The sequence below is a fragment of the Pocillopora damicornis genome, chromosome 2 (genome assembly GCF_964200805.1).
Source record: "Pocillopora damicornis chromosome 2, jaPocDami1.2, whole genome shotgun sequence".
In the NCBI taxonomy this organism is placed as follows: Eukaryota; Metazoa; Cnidaria; class Anthozoa; order Scleractinia; family Pocilloporidae; genus Pocillopora; species Pocillopora damicornis.
Genome location: NC_142671.1, coordinates 257,107 through 276,729, shown reverse-complemented (window position 1 = coordinate 276,729; position 19,623 = coordinate 257,107). Strand labels below are relative to the sequence as shown.

The 19,623-nt window shown below is 37.8% G+C and overlaps 3 protein-coding genes and 1 pseudogene across 5 annotated transcripts; 3 read left to right on the top strand and 1 right to left on the bottom strand.

Moving 5' to 3' along the window:
• Positions 1–1,999: 1,999 nt before the first annotated feature.
• On the top strand, positions 2,000–5,040 carry LOC113685059 (trypsin-2). Its single transcript, XM_027202513.2, has 6 exons — positions 2,000–2,085; positions 2,672–2,788; positions 3,171–3,248; positions 3,737–3,941; positions 4,234–4,463; positions 4,642–5,040. Exons 1-6 carry the CDS (start codon positions 2,040–2,042, stop codon positions 4,962–4,964), a joined length of 999 nt encoding a protein of 332 aa, XP_027058314.2. The 5' UTR covers positions 2,000–2,039; the 3' UTR covers positions 4,965–5,040.
• On the bottom strand, positions 4,956–13,377 carry LOC113685057 (TELO2-interacting protein 2). 2 transcript variants are annotated; one of them, XM_089194654.1, is made up of 15 exons: positions 13,263–13,377; positions 12,885–13,053; positions 12,420–12,553; positions 11,962–12,073; positions 11,371–11,615; positions 10,404–10,472; positions 9,961–10,014; positions 9,765–9,812; positions 9,391–9,510; positions 8,590–8,664; positions 7,987–8,052; positions 7,360–7,472; positions 6,944–7,032; positions 6,598–6,671; positions 4,956–6,464 (listed from the first exon to the last, which is right to left on the bottom strand). In XM_089194654.1, the coding sequence occupies exons 1-15, from the start codon at positions 13,350–13,352 to the stop codon at positions 6,333–6,335; spliced, it is 1,590 nt and encodes a 529-aa protein (XP_089050780.1). In that variant the 5' UTR covers positions 13,353–13,377; the 3' UTR covers positions 4,956–6,332. The 2 variants fall into 2 exon arrangements, with proteins under 2 accessions (XP_089050780.1, XP_089050788.1); XM_089194662.1 differs by lacking the exon at positions 10,404–10,472.
• A 206-nt stretch (positions 13,378–13,583) lies between these two features.
• On the top strand, positions 13,584–14,983 carry LOC113685061 (uncharacterized). Its single transcript, XM_027202515.2, has 2 exons — positions 13,584–13,772; positions 14,603–14,983. Exons 1-2 carry the CDS (start codon positions 13,614–13,616, stop codon positions 14,750–14,752), a joined length of 309 nt encoding a protein of 102 aa, XP_027058316.2. The 5' UTR covers positions 13,584–13,613; the 3' UTR covers positions 14,753–14,983.
• Positions 14,984–16,280: 1,297 nt separating this feature from the next.
• Positions 16,281–19,197, top strand: LOC149049417 (uncharacterized; annotated as a pseudogene). The gene has a single exon (XR_016183144.1). The product of XR_016183144.1 is annotated as an uncharacterized LOC149049417 (transcript).
• The last annotated feature ends 426 nt before the right edge of the window (positions 19,198–19,623 follow it).

The following is a 19,623-nucleotide window of genomic DNA, read 5'->3' as shown; positions in this document are numbered from 1 at the left end:
CGCTGATCTGAAGTTTACTGTAGGATGGGAGCTCACGGAGGGTATGGCAAGGACCCCTATGCACAGGACCTCGAGGTCGAAAAGATATGATTACATCAGAATTACAAGAACCCACTTGGTTCAAGTCACTAGGTTACGTTGCTAAAAATTGAACAAACCAGCCCAGCTGAATCGTCATGTGGGGGTGGCCTGCCTGCCTGAGGAAGGATCGACACCAAACTTGCCGATGGATGACGTGAACAAGAAATGTTGCATGACAGGCCGGCAGATGAGCGCAGAGTAAAACTTAGCTTATACATTTGCTTTAACTTTGATTTCGATATCATTCTACATTTGCTATTCGCCCTAGTTTCGTATTTTTTGCTCAAAGTTAAACGAAGAGTTGAAGCTGTCAACACTTTTGACAGAATACTAGAGTTGATCAAACCAGATAATGAATATTTCACAATACCAAGATGACTCTTCTAATGTTACTTTTTTTTACCAATATCTTTTAAGAAGGACTTCTATTAAGTGTTAACACACCTTTAGTAATATTATATCACCTCCAAAGTACACAAGTTAACGGGATAATCTGCCTGTAAAATACAATTGATTAAAAACTGCAATGGATCCTCTCGAAAAATGTCGTTATTAAAATTATTGAATTTTTAATGAAACAAAAACGAAAAGTCAAACTCTTCTAAAAACGCACAGTTACAACATGTTTATCATTTTCGTTGTTGTTTCAGTAAAAATTCGATAAGCTTGGAATCGAAACAGACCTAAAATAATAATTAGTAACAAATGACTGAGCGTGTAGGCTATCGGCGTGTAGGAAAAAAAGATGATTTTACTGAGCCAGTTTTATACAGTAAGAAGCAACTTTCATCTCAATAATGCCGTAATTACGATGTTTTCGAACCATTGAAATATTACGTGTCTTTTCACTAACAAGTTAGGGTCGCCTTCAGTCTTACTGTTCTCTCACGCAAGTACAATACAAAAGTATCTATATCTGTGGTCTCCTGGCAACAGTGAGATTGTAGTCGCTAAGGACTAATCCATGATTGTATGCTGTGTTCTGGCTTTGATCAGGGAGGGGGGAGAGAAGATACCTGTCAGGAGGATAGTGGGTAGCCCTTGGTTTGTCTTTGTGGAGGACAGTGGTGCTTGGAGGAAGCTACAAGTCGAGGGAAAGGATCTGCCTATCGAATGAAAGTTTATGCCAAATTAAGATACTGATAAAATGGGGCAAATCGAGCTAATATGCCAACCATCTGACTAAGAAGTAACGAAAATAATGATTTGGAAGGAGAGTCAAGTCTCGTTCGTAAATCTGTTTTGTTTTGTTCTTGACCGATTTGTGGTTTCAATTGATAACCTGGTCTATAGTTAAGATCAAGACTGACCCGGGTTCGAGCTCTGGCCGGGAACATTCTGTTGTGTTTCGTCGGCCAATTCACTCTTACAGTGCATTTCTCCGGCCCAAGGTTGTAAACAGATACTATTGTTCTAGGTTACAGTAAGTTTTTCAGTGGAGATATAGACCGGTTGATGCTCGGTTTTTTTCCTCTTATTTTTTTTCTCCTTACAAAAATACCAAAATTACAACTGCAGGTTCATTCAGTACAGTTTCCTCAGCTGTTAATACTCTGTTTGTACAAAGATTTATGGAGCTGATACAGCTAAAGATTGACACAGCTTTCCTAAAAACAGCTGCATTGCCGAGATTATTCTTGTTATACGAGACATTGCTGACAGTGTCGACAACTTGCAATTTTTTTACGCACATCTGCCAAGCTGTTCAGCCAAGATAACTTTGAAAACTTCATACACTTTGAAACTTGTATAACCAACTTTTTTCTTTACTAAAAAAAGTCCTTTTTCTGCTATGAATAAATGCAAACAAGTCTTTATTGCCAAAAATGATTTTTTAACAGGGTCTCAAATTTAGCTACAAATATTTTCTCAGTTGTCCGCCATTCAACTGAAAACTTAAAAGTTCACCTCCTACTTTCCTAATTTCCATATGTAGTTGTTTCCGTGAACTCAGTATCATGAAGTTCTTCGTTGTTCTCGTGATTTTGTCGGCTGAAATAAATGGTAGGAAGTTCTTAAGTGAATTGAATTGATGAAATTTGATGCCACAGAGACAAACAATGTTCATCAGTTTTAAATAGAGGATGAACTATAAAAGTTTTAGGTGTGGTATCTTAACTCATGTTTAAGGATCTAATCACCCTTAGCTCTGTTGTTTGAGATTGTCTAATCCTCGGCAAATTGTTTAATTTCTTAATGTTGGAGGCATACAGAGGATTTCGAAACTAAGCTCGAATTTACTTACTATCAGTTTCTAAGATATTAATTGTATTCAAGTTACGGTTTGAACTAGTTTATAAGAGTCTAAAATTTTAATCTGACGTGGTAAATTTAGCAAGCTTTATAGGAATATAAATTACGTTTCACGTATCAATTTATCTTCTTTTTTATATTATCCATATTGTTAAGTTCGCCAATTCTATTACCTGTAAACATGTGTACTACTGAAGCCATTATTATGATAGGAATTTGACGCAGGAATTTGAATCAACTGAAACGTGCTCTGAACTTACGTACGTCAAAAAAAAAAGTTAACAGATTACTTTTGACTGCAAGTAACCTTTGAGTGATATCTCACTCTCTTTGACAGGTTTGTGTTACGACCACTGGCCAAACTGCAAAGACTACATGAACAGACCAGGCAATCTGTGTGAAACAAATAGCTTCGTAAAATACAAATGTAAGAAGAGTTGCGGTTCGTGCGGAGGTAAGAAGAAATATCAGCTTTTAATCACTCTCTTTTGACATTCCTGCCAGTAGTGGCATCCAACTCTATCGTTTCTTACATTTTGCGAGGAGTTCGCGCTGAAAAAGAGTTCATCGAGAATCGTAAGCAAGAGCCGCTGAGATGGGTCTGGGAACATCACGCCGCAGGAGCCGCTAAGATGGGTCCGGGAACATCACACCCCTTGCATTTATGTAGCTCAGAGGTAGAGCACTAGAGCGAGAGATCCGAAAGTTGGCAGGTCTATTCCTTGAATAGGACTCAAAGTAGCATCTTCCGTGATTCTGTCTATCAGCGTTTCTGTAATCTTAAACACTGTTTGATTAAACATGCCTTTTACTAATCTTTTTTCTCTGATCGTTAGGTCCCAGGCCTCCTGTGACACAAAGGCCACCTGAGCCTCCAAAGCCATCAAGACCACCCGCACCTCCCCCTTCCCCAGGTGAGTGGAGTTCATATCAAGGCCTCTCTGAAGAAGTTTATCTGTGCTTGTCTTGCTTGAAAAACTGAATATTGACAGAATTACCAGTAACTATACTAATCGATGGCGTGAATTATATGATCAAAAATCGTTTTAGGGAAATTAATTGGAGAACGTTATTGCGTATTAGTATACTTACAGGTCCTTACACAAAGGTGATTACAGAGATATATGCGACCTGATTGGTCGATTATGTCAAGTCTTACGTTAACCCGGCCATGGCTAAGATTGTTACAAAGCAGCGTTTGTTAAAGACAGCTGCAGCGGACGTAAGTCGATGCCTGATAGGTTCTCTGACAATCACCTGACTAATAATTACAGTCTGTTTAGACTTAGTGCCTCTTCTTGAATAATCACCGAGAAGTTGAGTGATTATCTTTGAGATGGTTCACAAATATTCATTTCTCCTCCCCTGAATACTGATCTTAAAATAATCTTTCGACGTTCAGGTTCATGCGGCATGAAACCAGAGTCACGAATTGTTGGTGGTACCCAGGCCCGTGCGGGCGACTGGCCATGGCAAGCAATGCTCAAATATCGTCCATCATATAACAAAGGAGCAAGTTTTTGTGGAGGAACCTTGATAGCTCCACAATGGGTTCTTACCGCCGCACACTGTGTAAAAAGGAAGAGAGCTGTGGATCTTAGGATCAGGTAATCTGAATCTTCTCAGTCATTATCCAAGATAGATGGCCCTGTAATTTGGAACAAGAAGTCTGAGAGATTACGATAGACTGATTCTTTCAATTTGTTTTTTGATCTAAAGCTGAACATTAAAGCTCATTATAGGCTCAGGCTGCTTAGGCTAGATCTGGTCAAGGACCTGATATAGTATCTCTATTCTCAACATAAAAAGAGAATGAAGATTTCCGTTCCTCCTAGTGTTTAACTTTACTTATTCACACGCCAAGAAATAAACCAAGTTCCCAATTGTTTAACCTAACAGAATGGGAGCTCATAACAAAAAGGGAAATGATGCAACAGCTCAAGACATTGAGATTGAAAGGATTATAATGCATCGCTTGTACAAGAAACCATTCGGTATGAGTCATGATATCGCGTTAGTGAAGCTTAGCAGACCGGCGGAGATCAACAAAGCTGTGAGACTCGCTTGTCTACCAGACGCATCAGTTGATCTACCAATTGATGACGGTAGCAAGACATGCTGGATCACAGGTATTTCACTATAAACATTTTGGGGTCAAATTTGTAGGAATTTTTATTCACAGCAACACCTGTCGGAAACTTTGGAACAATTCCATTTTAGTGCGCAATCTTTATCATTTTAGTAAGGGAAATGCTGTTTTTCATATATTCTTTCAGTTACATGCTATTTAACTTTTATCAACCACAGGCTGGGGTTCCCTGTCTTCTGGAGGACCTAGTGCCAGTCAACTCATGCAAGCTGAAGTACCACTAGTTTCCAAAGAGCGCTGTGTCAAAAGTTATCCAAGGCAGATCCACGACTCCATGCTGTGCGCAGGTCATGATGAAGGTGGGATAGACACGTGCCAAGGTGACAGTGGAGGTCCACTGGTATGCAAATATGGCGGTAAATGGCACTTGGAGGGTGCCACAAGCTGGGGGCACAAATGCGCACAGCCAGGGTACTTTGGTGTGTACGCCAATATAAGATACCTATTAGATTGGGTCTATGACACAATGGCTTCGTATTGATTAAATCTTTACTTTGATGACATTGAAACAAGGTTTTAAGTAGAGCAATAGATAAATAAATCTGGATACAAATGAAGTATTTCATGGATGGTTTGTTGTTTAATGAAGGAAATGGCGCCCACAAACCTCATTCATAGTCCTGTCAAATCCCACTAAAAACATCAGCCCTCTCCCCGGCCTTCTCATCATGACGAAGACAAAAAGTATGCCAATTGTATTTCTTGGTGTTCTCCTACATATTAACGATTTATGGTACTGATACTATTAGCGTACTTAAACTTTAATATCAAAATATTTATGAGGTGATCACATTTGGTTTGCATTGTGACGAAACACTCCACTTTTTTTTCATTCAGTGATATTATTATCTTACGGGCTTTTACGGTAGTCTCATGAGAATTTTCGATAGGGCACTGCAATTATTTCTTTTCCCGTTCATAAGGAGAGATGTTTATCTCAGAGCGCCTAAAGATTTGGACGTCCCTTACATTTCAGTAAGTTTTTGACTCGGTGCCACTTCTACTGTAGTACTGTAAGATATTCACTGTAAGATATTCACTGTAAGATATTCACTGTAAGATATTCACTGTAGGATATTCACTGTATGATATTCACTGTATGATATTCACTGTATGATATTCATTGTATGATATTCACTGTATGATATTCACTGTAAGATATTCAGAGCGTTACTTCACCGCAAGTTTGACATTTCTAAAAAAAGGAAACAATTTGTGAGCACGTGCATACAAACCTGAAAAGCTGAACTGTTACATAAACTTGGATCAAACGTTCCCCTTTCCATTACGTGACAGTTTTGCGTTGACACACAAACAAGTCCATCTTGTCACAGGGCATGGCAAGGTTGAAATATCCCAAAAGTAATTTCAAGCCAGTGTTTGGAAATATTTTCATCGGTAATACATGTAATAAGTTTCTGTGGGTCGGTGATTAATACCTTTGTTATCTTCAATATCTACAGACACCTTGCTTTTCATCAAACTAATATTAACTGAACAATTCGATGACATTTCAGACGTGAATATGATTGATGTGTTTCTTCTGTGTTAGCCACAACAGCTGACTCCTTGCTAAACAAAATCTTACATCAAGTAATTTGTTATCCTTCAAGGTTCACCGTCTAGTAAACGATTCCCATAGACAAATTGCCTTATTCTCAAACGATGCTCTTTCTACCAACCGGAGAGGTCGTAAATAGTTCTTTACATATCTGACAAAGAACCAACGGCACAGTTTTGTGTTTTGACGTTCGATATTGGATGCACGACAGCTCATCACCCGGGGAAATAAAGCATTATGCTTGCGGTATCCTTATATCTCCTCTGATGTTCCTCATACAAATTGTTGTCACGTGACATCGTGCATCTGATGAGCTGATTGTACTGACGCGTTTGTTGCACATCCGGTTTCTTGGAGGACTTTCTCCACACATTCTTCAACTTCTTTGTGTCCCACGCCTTGCAGCTCTTTCAATTGGTCCTAAAGAAAATCAACCATCCTGCTCTCACTTTGGTATGAAGACACAACAAATAATTATTAAGTAACGATGTCGACAGGAACAAATCTTAATATGTAAATAATCTCGAGCAGCTTTTTGTTCACACAGACATACCTCGACCTGTTTTCCACAACACCTCAAAAGTACCACCAAGCACTCAGCTGTTTTCTGGTTCAGCAGCTCAAAAGCTGAAATAAAAGATATTAAACGCAAATATTACGCTTTATTCGAAAAAAAAAACCCACGTACGTAGTTGAGAAGGTTCCACAAGATCTGAACAACTCTCTTCCCAACCATACAAGTAAATTACTCCATTCCTGCTGAAACCTCTGGTTGTGTTCCTTCCTACGAAAAGGGAAGCGCTTAAAGAAACAAACGTGTCTCCATGTATTTTTTTTTACACCCATTCTTACTAAAAGGTTAAGTATTGACAAAATCTATCAAGAAAACAAACGGTTACCCTGAACTGCTATGTAAGCAGAAGAGTCAGTTGCATCAACCAACAGCTTCAAAAGACTCTTCAGGATTGTAGAACTGTGATTAGGAATCCTAAAAATATAGAAAGCATGAAAAGGAGTAAGAAAGAGCATACTACGCATGACCAGTGACCCTAAGCAAAACATCTACAAACGCCTGCGATACTAAGCGTTTGCATCGCGGAACGTTGATCACAAAAATTAACTTCCTTGGAGATGATAGTTTTCTGACAAACCCCTGTGCCGATTGATTCAAAAACCTATTAACGCTGGTCGTACATTGAGTTTCATGAATACAGAACGTTCATGATGTTACAAAGTGAGTTAAGCCAATTGTGACTCGAATATCTCCGCCCTGGCACATGTAGCAGCGGAATCAGGAGCAGGCACCTTCTCTCACCTGGGCCAGGCCTGTAACATTGCGACTTTCAATGCATCCAAAACAGCCAACCGTGTCTCTTCCTCTGGATAATCACTAACTTCCAAATATGAGACTATAACTTTTAAAAGCCGCTGAAAAAAATTTAAATCACCTCTTTTGAATATTGCCAAGTCATGTTATGTAGCGAACAAGGTGACTCAACTCAGCATAGAAAGAGTCAGCAAAACTGAGATCAACTGAATAAATGAGTGACTGTAAACTGTCATACTGGAACTTCATGTATTGAGATCTAATCAGCGGTAGATAGACCGCTGATAGAAAAGACAGATAGACTAACGTGCGGACGTACATAGAGACACATTTTTCACCACGTGCCAAGAGCAGTTTCAGACGTAGTTTGTGTCCACTAACTTAGTCACTAATACCAAATTAAGTTAGTACCAACGACTATATTTAGTGCGTTTGCCTCTCATGTTTCAAATGTCAAATGTCACACTGAAATTTGCCTGAAAACGGCAACAAACTCCCGTTAATTATCTAGACAAATGCTTATCTTACTATAGACATACTTCAGATATTACATTTATATTAAATACACATAAGCAAGTTAGGAACTTGAGGATAGGATTGTCCCAAATATGTTACCTTAAAGTGCCTTAGTATTGTTATTCCCATGTGTTCAATAAAATGCTTCAGGTGACTTGCATACGCCTGGAAACAAATCAAATAATTATTATTAAGTAAACGCAGTTTCAACTTTTTTTTACTGTGGCATTACCGCCACAATTTAATATTCAAGTTGTTCCCAAAAATGGATGATCAGGCAAGCACACCAGCTCATTAACAAAATCTGATGAAAGGAGAAATAACAGATTGAAGTTCTTTCCTGGATTGCTTTTGGAGCAATCTGCAAAACTGGTCACCTATAAGATGCTTGAATCGTTTCTGTAGAAACAACTATGTCTTTCAGATTAAACTCAAGGCCATGGATGGTTAAAAGCTGTGATCAGTTGAGGTACATATACAATACAGTCCATATACAGTTAAAAAAATGTATATCTAATTATCTGAGAGTGAATCATGTGTGGCCATCCATAGTAATTGAGCACTAGAAGAGCTAACCATATTTATGGTAATTTTTGGGTTACACTGGAATTCTTCTGCCACCCATATTTCTTAGATAGAAAATTTTAACAGCAGATGTATTGCAACTAGGAGATTCCTCCGATGCCTATTCCAAAAACTGACCTTTCTTATAGCAATTTTACTTTCAAACTCCATGGAGGAGAGGATAATCTGAAACAAACCATCACATTTGGTTGTCTGCAAAAAAAAAAAATAAAAAAGTAGAGGTCAGGGAATCAAACAATACACACTAAAATAAGATCAGCCTGTTTATCTGACACCACTCCTCAAAAGAGATCCTCTTAGCACTTTGGTTTATATCCCTTTTGTTCAGGGTACACAATCCTGCCACCTACATAGGTCTACTGCCTGGATCTTTTACTTAGATTTTCTTTTAATTATTGAATTCTTGAGAAAAGAAAGAAAGAAAAAAAAAGAAAGAAAAAACCTCTAAGCCATGAAAGCCATCAGAAAAGACAACATGCTCCTGTTCACAGACAGATGTCAAAACAAATTCCCATCCTCTTGATAAACAATGTCAACAGGAAAGTGTAATTGGTTTCAACCTAAAAGTAAAACTTTACTGTGCTTGTGACCAGCAGAATGAGAGTTTTCCAGAAAAGGACTATTTTTTTAATTTGACTGATGTCTTTTATAACCCAAATGGAAGTTATCATCACACTCACATATAAAGGAGTTATTTGTCTGTCAAGTTTTGTAAGGCTGGTATATGAAAACCGATTGGTCAGTCTTCATTCATATGATGTTATTGGTTGTAAGACTCAGTAAAGGGGTGTAAGTCAATCAACCACACACCAACAATGACCCTTCTCAACCCTACACACCCTTCCCTGCCAGACAATCATATGATATCATGATGATAAAAGAAGCAAATAAAAGAAGTAAAGAAAATGTGAACATCACCTTACGGCCAAACTTGGCTTTCTTTGGAGATGGTTCAACAACTGTTAGGATGCTTAGCAGGCACGGATGAAGAGAACGCATCAGGGAGGGGTCATTGCTATATATGTGACGCTGGGATGCCTACAGGTAATTCATGCCATAAATATCATGTTACTAAATAGTGTTGATTCCCTTTACCATGCAAGTTTATTGCCCTAAACAAACATGAAAAAAGTTGTGGGGATGCTCTACTATTGACTAGCTGCTGATGTGATTTTTATAAATATTGTCCTCAAGACCCTGTAAAAACTAAGAACTGTCAGTACTCATACCATTTCCATCAAAACCAAAAGATCTAAGTTCAATGTGCTGGATTTAGGAGTTTTAGGAATTACCTCAAAAAGAACATCAGCTCTTCCATACCACTGCAATTCAGCTGAATTCTGAAATTGAAAAGAATAAGAAATATTCAGAGTATAATAGAATTTCACTATCTGTAGCCTTTGTCGGAGAAACTGATACATATGCACAATATTTGTAGATACAAGGTATCATAACAGTTATAAAGTGAAAACAATCAGCTCCACATACCACATTATCAATGACGTATTTTAAGCACTTAAACCCCAGTGTTTTGTTCTCAGTCTGTTTGATAGTGGAAGAATAAACAAGTAGTTAATTAGGTACATTCCATTAGTAAATTTTAAACCTGACTGTGGTGAATATTTCATAACCTCTGGCATTCATGCCAATTGACAAAGATCCACAACTTCCAACAAGCATTAAACTGTCCACCATGGACACTATAGTAATCTAATTCCAAAATGAAGATCGCAAGTAATCAATTGAAAAAAGACAAAATCCTAAAATACTTCATTAAAATCTAGTTTCATCACATGCTAGAGAATTTCACCAATGAAAAAACCTATACCTCATAATCATCTATGAGAAGTAATAGAGGAGACATCAGCTTGGCAAAGTGTTCCCCCACATAAGGATGAAAAAATGAAATCTATCAATGAAAAAACCTATACCTCATAATCATCTATGAGAAGTAATAGAGGAGACATCAGCTTGGCAAAGTGTTCCCCCACATAAGGATGCTACAGACAATGAAGAGTGAAAAGGTTAGAAGGAAAATGTCTGATGCTTAGCCTCACCTGTGTGATTCTCAAGAGTGATTATTGTAAAAGTTCTCTCTATTCTTTTTATACACTAAAATCAAATAAGAGATCCAAACCTAAGAATTGTTTAGATAAAGCCCCAAATCCTCACCAATACCCAGCATTGAAATTATGGTAATCAGTTGTAAGAATTTGCTTCTGAATCATCAGAGTTGGAGGGTTTAAATCCACTGCATTTTAGCCAAAACTTTAGTTAGTTTTCAAAACTTTTCTAGTCAGAGTTGTTTACTTACTTCTCTCAACCTTAATTATTTACATGTATATTAAAAAAAAAATTTGGTTCTATCCCTTAAATTTTCAAAAGTCCCCAAATCATTCTTAGAATGTTGTTCGTATCAATCGGAATAGAAATGTTGTTCATATCAATAGGAAAGACAAATAATCCACAGACTCAATTGCTGTGCTGGCAAAGGCTTGGACTTAAAATAACCAATGAGCTGATATACTGGGACAGCATCATCTTTTAAATGAAATGCCACAGTCAGGTTTCTAAGTACATAATTTGTCAACAACATTATTCTAACTAATACCTGTATCCTTGATTTTTTTGGTCAGTTTGCTTTTCAGTTTGTTTCTAGGATATTGCCCTCGTCTGGTAACTGTTAGTTACTTTCTTGTGACAATTTACTTGAGTTACAAACAAAGTATATCTAAACAATAATCAATAGGATACTTGAAATTATTTTGACTACCTGATAGTCAAAATAATTTCAAGTCCTCCTATTCAGTAAATTGAAATCAACAACATGTAGACAGATGTTTATTGAAAAAGAGGTATTGCTCTACTAAGTATCCTATAATTCCATAGGCAGTTCACCTTAATTTGCAGAGTGCACCACACAAGCCCATGGCAAGCAAGCGGAAATTTCTTCCAGTTATCTTTAAGGAGGTGAGGTCTCAAATAATCAAGGATATGTCTGAACAGCCCTGAAGGGAACAAACTGTTTGGTGACTGACTCTCCTCTACCATGTTGAACACAACAGACTCAACCTCAACACAGCCACAGAGAAGCTCCTGTACTGATGGACACTGGCAATTGGTACATATCAAGGAAACCAGCTCTGCAACACATTGGCCATTTACAATCTCTCATTGAAACATTCTGAGTAAACCTTTCAAGCTTCAAAAGTTGGTACAATTTTAAAAAAAGAACAAAGTAAGACATTTTTCAGTTGATAATGACAAAATAAGCAGACCTGTGATCATCAACTATCCAAAGAAAGCCATGAAATGGTAACTCAAATGCATACACAAAAACAAAGTTTCCAAACAAAATGTACAGTATCTGCATTATACTTTATAAATTTCAGTGGTAGAAATTTTGTAGAATGAAGATAATCCTATAAAATGAGCATGCAAAAATCCAGGAAACTGGATGTTCCTAATGCATAATATTAGTGCTCATACCATGAGCAAGGGCCATTGATGCTGTGCTTGTCCAAAGATGTGACTCCATGTGTACAGCACATAAAGCCACCAAGCAACTGCAAGTCTTTTTTAAAATAAACTTCTTAAACACCTGCAATTTCAAGGTACAAATAAGTATATGGAACACTTTGGTTAATGCTGTTAAGAACCTACCTCCTTGAAATCTTTTAAGATTGCTATGAGGGAGTATCTCCACACAGTATATTAGCATGAACCTTCAGAGCATGTTTAGCTGTAAATAATTACTATATTTTATCTTTATTAGTATTATCATTATTTTCTATCTTTATTATCATAAATAGATTTTAAAAAACCTTTTGAGGAACATCTGTTAAAGTCTATTGTTTATTAAATTAATTTTCAGCTACTACATGTATGCAAGTGCTAAAAAAAAATAAATGTTATTGACTCAGTTCTAATAAAATTTAACAACTCACTGCATCCACTGGGAACTCTTTCTCTGCTAGCAGTTGATTATCCCTGTTCAACAGTGAAGATAAAAGTAACTGGCAAATCTTCAAAACAGCAGAGGCTTGGGTCTCATGCTTCAACATCTCTTCTTTATCCCAGCCTTAATGAAAGAATTCAGGGTCAGACATGTGTTGTTCTGTCAATTTGGTGATTGTTCAAACCATTTTGACCATCAAATAACAAACTCATTTATTACTGTTACTAGGGTGATACCCTAGAAACAAACTAAAAAGCAAACAGACCAAAAAAATCAAGGATACAGGTGTTAATTAGAATAATGTTGTTAACAAATTATGTACTTAGACATCTGACTGTAGAATTTCATTTAAAAGATGGTGCCGTCCCAAACCTAATTCTTCAATCTGACAATCAGGCTATTGATTACTGTTTTTGAGATAAACAGCTATTTTTTGTAGTTGTGAAAAACTCACCCCCCTCATCTTCGATAAATGGCTCTGCACACTGAACCAAATTCTCGATAACTGCAGCAATTTTCTCTCTGTCTTGAGATTTTTCATCCAGATTTTCACACGACTTCGAATATCCCTGACCATTCAACCAGTCACTGTGCCTTCTTTCCAAAGGTACCTTCAAATTAACCTGCAAACAAGGTGAATTTTGACTGGTTTCAATCCTTGCATAACTGGTCGCCCTGATAAATATCAATAAATAAACAAAACCTTGATGATAAATCCGATATTTATCCACGGAATGGCTCTTTCTCTGGTGCGTTGTTTTCAAATAATCATTTAAGATTCAGAATTAAGGGAGTAATTACCTAATGATTATATTAAAATCAAAATATCTACCTTCTTCAGCAGTGTTATGATTTCCATGAATGCGTTTTCTGGCAAAAATGTTTGTAAGGTTTGAGAAACCTGTATCATTTCGTCCGCCATGTTGTTGATCGTAAGGCTTGGCTGCCAAGCAGTTAATTCAACCCGTGTAGGGAGAGGAAGAGATCGGATATAAGATACTGCAAAATTTTCAGTTTAATGGACAAATAAGCCTGAAAAACGACAAACCCATTATTCAAAATAAACTTGAAACAAAGAAAATGTTTAAAAGTATCAAATGTATTCTTTAAATAAAGTTTTTGGTTCATGAATAGTCAACCCTACCCCCTCCCTCTCAAATCATTACCCGAGAAGAAAGCAAAGATGGCGGTAACTTTAGTGAAGGTTGCTGGTAAGTTTATTATTGGCGGCCTTGCATTGTATGGATTGTCAGAAGTGTTAAGTTCACAAGACGACACAATAAAACAGCTCTCGATGATTGACAGTAAAACTCGTCAAAACATTCCCGTTAATTTACCTGAGGTAAGTTCCCGAAACAAATAATTCTATTTAGTGGGGCTATGATTACAACATGCACTCACTGCTACAGAATTTTTTTTTCAGCAAGTGCATATTGTAGGCAAACATGATGCTGAAAGCGTTGACTCATATCTCTCTCTTGTATCATTGTTCGCTTACATCTCTATTTGAAGCGGTCGTTCAAATACCATGGGCACTTCCTTATGGAACAGTCTACTTAAGTATATTCGGGATCTTAGCTCTTTAGATTCCCCTGGTGAACGAATCACGAGCTATGCTTTTCATCATTACTGATAAAGATAAGTTTACTGAACATTATCTTTTATTTATGATATACATCATAGTACTTATGTTGCCGTCGATGTGTACATCTCATTGTGATGGTTTCTGAAAAACCATTAATAGTCTGAACCAATTATTGTTTGGGAAAAATAACCTTCGTGAGTTTACATTATATACATCATATGTATGGAATTAGATCTGGTAATGAAGAATTCAAATTACACCAATATAAAACTATTATTACTATTAAAGAGTTCACGCATCAGAAGCCTGTTGATTGAAATTGGGAAAGGTTGTTTGAGTGTCTACAGAGTGGGTCTGCTGTTGAAAAACCTCGAAATTTTCTCATGGAATCCTTTTCTTTTAACTGCTGTGTGAAAGTTATTTCCTGTATGCTGGGAGTCATGTGCAGTTTTACCACTGTAAAGCCATAGGAAATCACCCAATAATTTTGTAGTCATTTACTGGTTCATTTTAGGAATTATTGTTTAATTCATCTTAAATTAATGTAACATGTAGATATCTGGTAATTTTTTCTGGTATTTTTACAGCTTCCAACAACTACAAAAATTAGGCAGTCTTGGAATAGTGGAGTGCAGAGAGTTTTTGGGGGACTGGAGCAAGTACCAGTAGCAGCATGGGAGTTGGGCAAAAAGGGAGCTTCTAATGCAAAAGAATTCATCAAAGAACAAATGAAATAAGGGTTAAATACCTGCCATTTGTTGTCATAAGTTATGACACTCACATTAGCTAAATGAAAGAGAGTGATCAACTTAAAAGACCTTGGAGATGTTGATTGAGAGTTGCCTAAGTCCAGCTGCTATCACAAAATTCTCAACTCTCGTTTATGTATTAAACTGAAGTTTGTTAAGTGTGTCCTATGTAAACTTTTGTAGTTACTGGTGTTAAAGTGTTTTGTTTTGCGATAAAAAGTGAGGTTTGATTTTTTCACTATGAAAAGACTTAAGTGCAGTGTACTCCATATTTTTAACTTGAATGGAGAATATGTGACTGCTCTGCTTCTTGTTGGAAGTTTAAGTGCGCAAAAATCAATTTTTCATGTCTTCCAGATTTTGTTTGTATTTCAAACTCTTCTCTGCAGACATTTTTAAGCTTGGGTCCAGGACTTGATCTGATGAAGAATGTTGCTCCTTTAGGGATAATGAACCACACCCGATGGACACCCCACCCCCCCCCCCCTCTCCCATCCTCTTGAAAAGTACAAGATGCCATACATTTACATTATTTCAGAGATATGTTGACCTGTTTCACTGCCTTGAGTCAATGCACATCTCTTGCCATAGCATTGTTTTAGGTTTAAATTCAATCGCTGATTAGGAAGAAGTGTGTTGGTAGTTTTGGGGTCATGTTGCTAGTTTCTTTCCTTTAAGATCACTTAGTTGCTTGTCACTGGTTTGATTACTTGGAATCATTTTGTACTTTACACAAAGCTGATAAAAGAAAATGTAATGATAAGGCAGAAAGATTGCGGAGGTGTTAGTGATCGGAGGGAAGAAATACTCCCAAAGGCAGGAAAGGAGGCACGGAACCCTAAGAAGATTGCAAACTAAGGAAGCAGTATTAACATTTGCAACGGATAAACTCATGTTCAGCAGGGCAGCTTACAAATCTCAACAGTACCATTTGTAAGAAAACTTCCCTGAAAGTACCTGAGGGCCTCTTCATATGAGCCCGGTTGACCGGGCTAGCCCGGTTACCGAGATCTCGCCTCACTCCTATTTCCTTTGTAAAAATTTCGATGTGTTCATATGAGAAGGCGGGCCAGCCCGGTTACCGAGATCTCGGGGCCTCTTCATATGAGCCCGGTTGACCGGGCTAGCCCGGTTACCGAGATCTCGTCTCACTCCTATTTCCTTTGTAAAAATTTCGATGTGTTCATATGAGAAGGCGGGCCAGCCCGGTTACCGAGATCTCGGTTGCAGAAACCGAGATCTCGGTAACCGGGATGAAATATTTTCCCATATGAACACTCCAGCCCGGTTACCGGGATGAAAATTTTTCAACTACGCATGCTCAAACTCGTTCCCAGGGCCTCAGTCCACGTTTCGCGCCCTTTTCGACTCTTTTTCATCCCGGTAACCGGGCTGAAATTTCCCATATGAACAGACGACAAAATTCGTCCCGGTAACCAGGCCAGCCCGGTTACCGGGCTCATATGAAGAGGCCCTCGGTTGTAGAAACCGAGATCTCGGTAACCGGGATGAAATATTTTCCCATATGAACACTCCAGCCCGGTTACCGGGATGAAAATTTTTCAACTACGCATGCCTTGTAAGGACGCTGACTAAACGGAACGCAGCTCACGCGACCTACAACGCGTGCAAACATGGCGGATGGCGAAGTGTCTTCCACCTTGACTTCGAAGAGATTCCGTTGGGAAACAGACACGGTAAGGCAGTTGATCGACTGTTGACTTGAATACAAATCAAAAATGGCCTACAGAAACCTTGATTTCGACGCCGATAAACAAATTCAGTACCAAGAACTGCGAGTGGACATGGCGAAGCTTCATGAGGACGATGAATCTATATTTGGTCCTGTGGCTGCTTTCAAGTTACCGGATGATCTCAAAACCCGTTCAAAGGAAGAGCAGGCCAAAGCAAAGCATCGTGTAAAAGAGTCAAAAGATATAATAACGAAAGGACAGAAGAGAGTGATGGAAAAGGTGAAGGAAATCAGACAGAGTTTCTCTAAAGCTGTAGTTTCTGGAAGTAGGAGTGGCAGTGGAAAACTTGTTTACGAATTTTACGACAAACTGATAACATTGTGGGGTGGTTCTGCCGGAACAGAGCCCCTTTCTTATGGTGTAGGAGGAGATGATTTTCTGGAAGACAATGAAGTTGTCTAATGTCACAATCCAGAAGATGACAGCTTAAGTTTGGATTTGGAAACTGCAGGTACTTCAGCTGGTTCAAGTGATCTAGGCCCTGGAGATGGTGGGGGTAGTACAAGTGGCGATGTGGCACCTGGTAACAAACGCAAAGCTAACTGTGTACCAAAGCTAATCGACAACAAAAGAAAGCATTTGGAAAAAAAGCTTTCTGCTGCCCAGAGGGATGGGTTGCTTATTAAAGAAGCTAAGGAAGATGCCCAATTTCGAAAGGACCTTGCTGAGGCAATGCGGGAGTCTACAGCAAGTTTTTCTCATAGTATTGAAAGTGTTAGTAAAGCTATGACTGATCTAGGTGCAGGAGTTTGTCAATCAATCGAGATGCTATCACAAGCATTGCAACAACCTTATGCAGTACGTGCACCTGTAAATCAGAATTTGTTCTATCAAAACCCAATGCAAGTTGCACCTCAGGCTGCTGAGGGTGTTTATGCCCAGCTGTTTAGCCAACATGGTAGCCAGCAAGATCCAGGAAGCAGTGGAAGCTTTTATTATCAACCATAGAGTTATGACATTATGACATTGTCTAATAGATCTATATTGTATATAGATATACAAACACAACTTGATGCTATGGAAATAACTGACAGAGTTTTCTATTCTATGGGCAAATAAGTTGACCTGCCAATTTCCATTTTTCTGCCAACATTTGCATTTTGTTGATATTTAATTCAATTTTAATACTCAGAGAAGGCCCTGCCTTGTTTTGATTTAATCTGTTATCAGTGGGGAATTTTTGATAATTATTTTTAAAAGTATTTTTTATTCATTGTTTTTCAAATGTAAACAGCCTTGTTTGGCATAATTTGGCCCACAGAAAATGTTTCAAACAGCATTCTAGTGTATCCAACAAAATTTCAGACTTCCTCAGTACGTGTTGTTGTTAAAGTTTTCATACTGAGTTTGACAAATTCAGGCCATAATCCACAGTTGGATTGCTCACTATAGTATTCATAGTTGCCTGATTGCACAAATCTGAGGATGTTTCAGAAAAGGATTTCTTATTACATCTCTACTTGGTTATTTTCCCAACTATATTTTTTCTACTGGTACTGAGTGCTGTTTAAGACAAACATTTTAAGTTAAAATTTTTCTTTGTAATTAACTGAAACCAATACACTAGTTCAAAAAATGGAAATTTATAGTTACAATTAAATTTGAAAAGTGCCACCTACAATACCTACACTGTAATATGAATCGGTTTTGGCCGATCATATAGGGGCTGGTCAATGAACACTACCAACATTCAAGTGGCCTTAGTTTGTGTTCAAGAATATCAAGTTGTTGTTATATGCTAGGATCTTTCATGTCTTGACAATGTTCAGCTAGCAAATTAAGGGGGAGACCTTTAACTACAAAATGGTAGCTATGGATGACTTCTAACCATCATATCTTGGGCTCCCTTAGTATCCTTGCTTTAGTTTTTGGCCATATTTGTTCTGTTAGAGGTTGCCTTCAGTTTTGGTAGTCATGACCATATTTGGCAAGTCACGTGACCAGAACACAAAAACCGTATAAACTCACACAGCTTACATCCTTCTCCAATGGAACAAAAGCCAACAGGTAGAGTGCATTCAAATGCAAAATTTGTAGAATGGATTTGTTAAAATTCGCATTACTGAAAAAGCTATGACCTCATGAAGTTTTTGTGATGTCATAGCTTCTTCAATAACATACATTTTAACAAATCCATTCTACAAATTTTGCACCTGAATGCACTCTACCCGTTGGCTTTTGTTTCATTGGGGAAAGATGTAAGCTGTGTGAGTTTATACGGTTTTTGTGTTATGGTTACGTGACTTACCAAATATGATCATGACTACCGAAAGTGAAGGCGACCTCCAATAGAACAAATATGGCCAAAAACTAAATCAAGGATACTAAGGGAGCTCAAGATATGACAGTTAGAAGTCATCCATAGCATGCATTTTGTATTTAAGGGTCTCCCCCCTTAAGTTAATTAAACTAAGTACAGCAATACATGTAAATAGGGTAAAGCTTAAGTACTACGTTAAAGATTCTTCAGTACTAATTGTGTGAGTGTTGTCCTCACAACACTCCCTTCTCCCACATCACAAGAGTAAATTGGATCAGGAGTGTTTTTAAACTGATCTTCATTTTCCTTCATAAGTTGAATTTGCGAGTCAACCAAGTCCTGATCAACATACATGTTATGCTTCTCACAATAATTATGTAATACAAAACATGCATAAATAATTGTTGGTATTGCCTCAAGTTTGAAGTCCACTTTTGTAGTGAGTATGGACCATCTTGCTTTAAGCCGGCCAAAAGCACATTCAATTTGGTTCCTGGCAGAACGCAGCATGTTGTTGAAAACAACTTGTTCATTACTGGTACATGAATCATACTCTTTCATGCAGAAAGGAAGCAATGGATAAGTTGGATCACCAATGAGGTAATTAGGTATTTTGACACCACCTGGAATTGGAGTCTGAAATGTACAGGGCAATTTATTACTTCTTAATTTGGCACTGATGGAAGAATTGGCAAAAACCTTTGCATCGTGGACACTTCCAGGCCACTTACATTCAACATCCATGAAGGAGCCTTTATAGTCACACACAGCCTGCACACTTAATGAAAAAAACTGCTTATAGCAGAAAAAATCTTGTGAGTTCTCTGATGGGTACTGAATTGGAA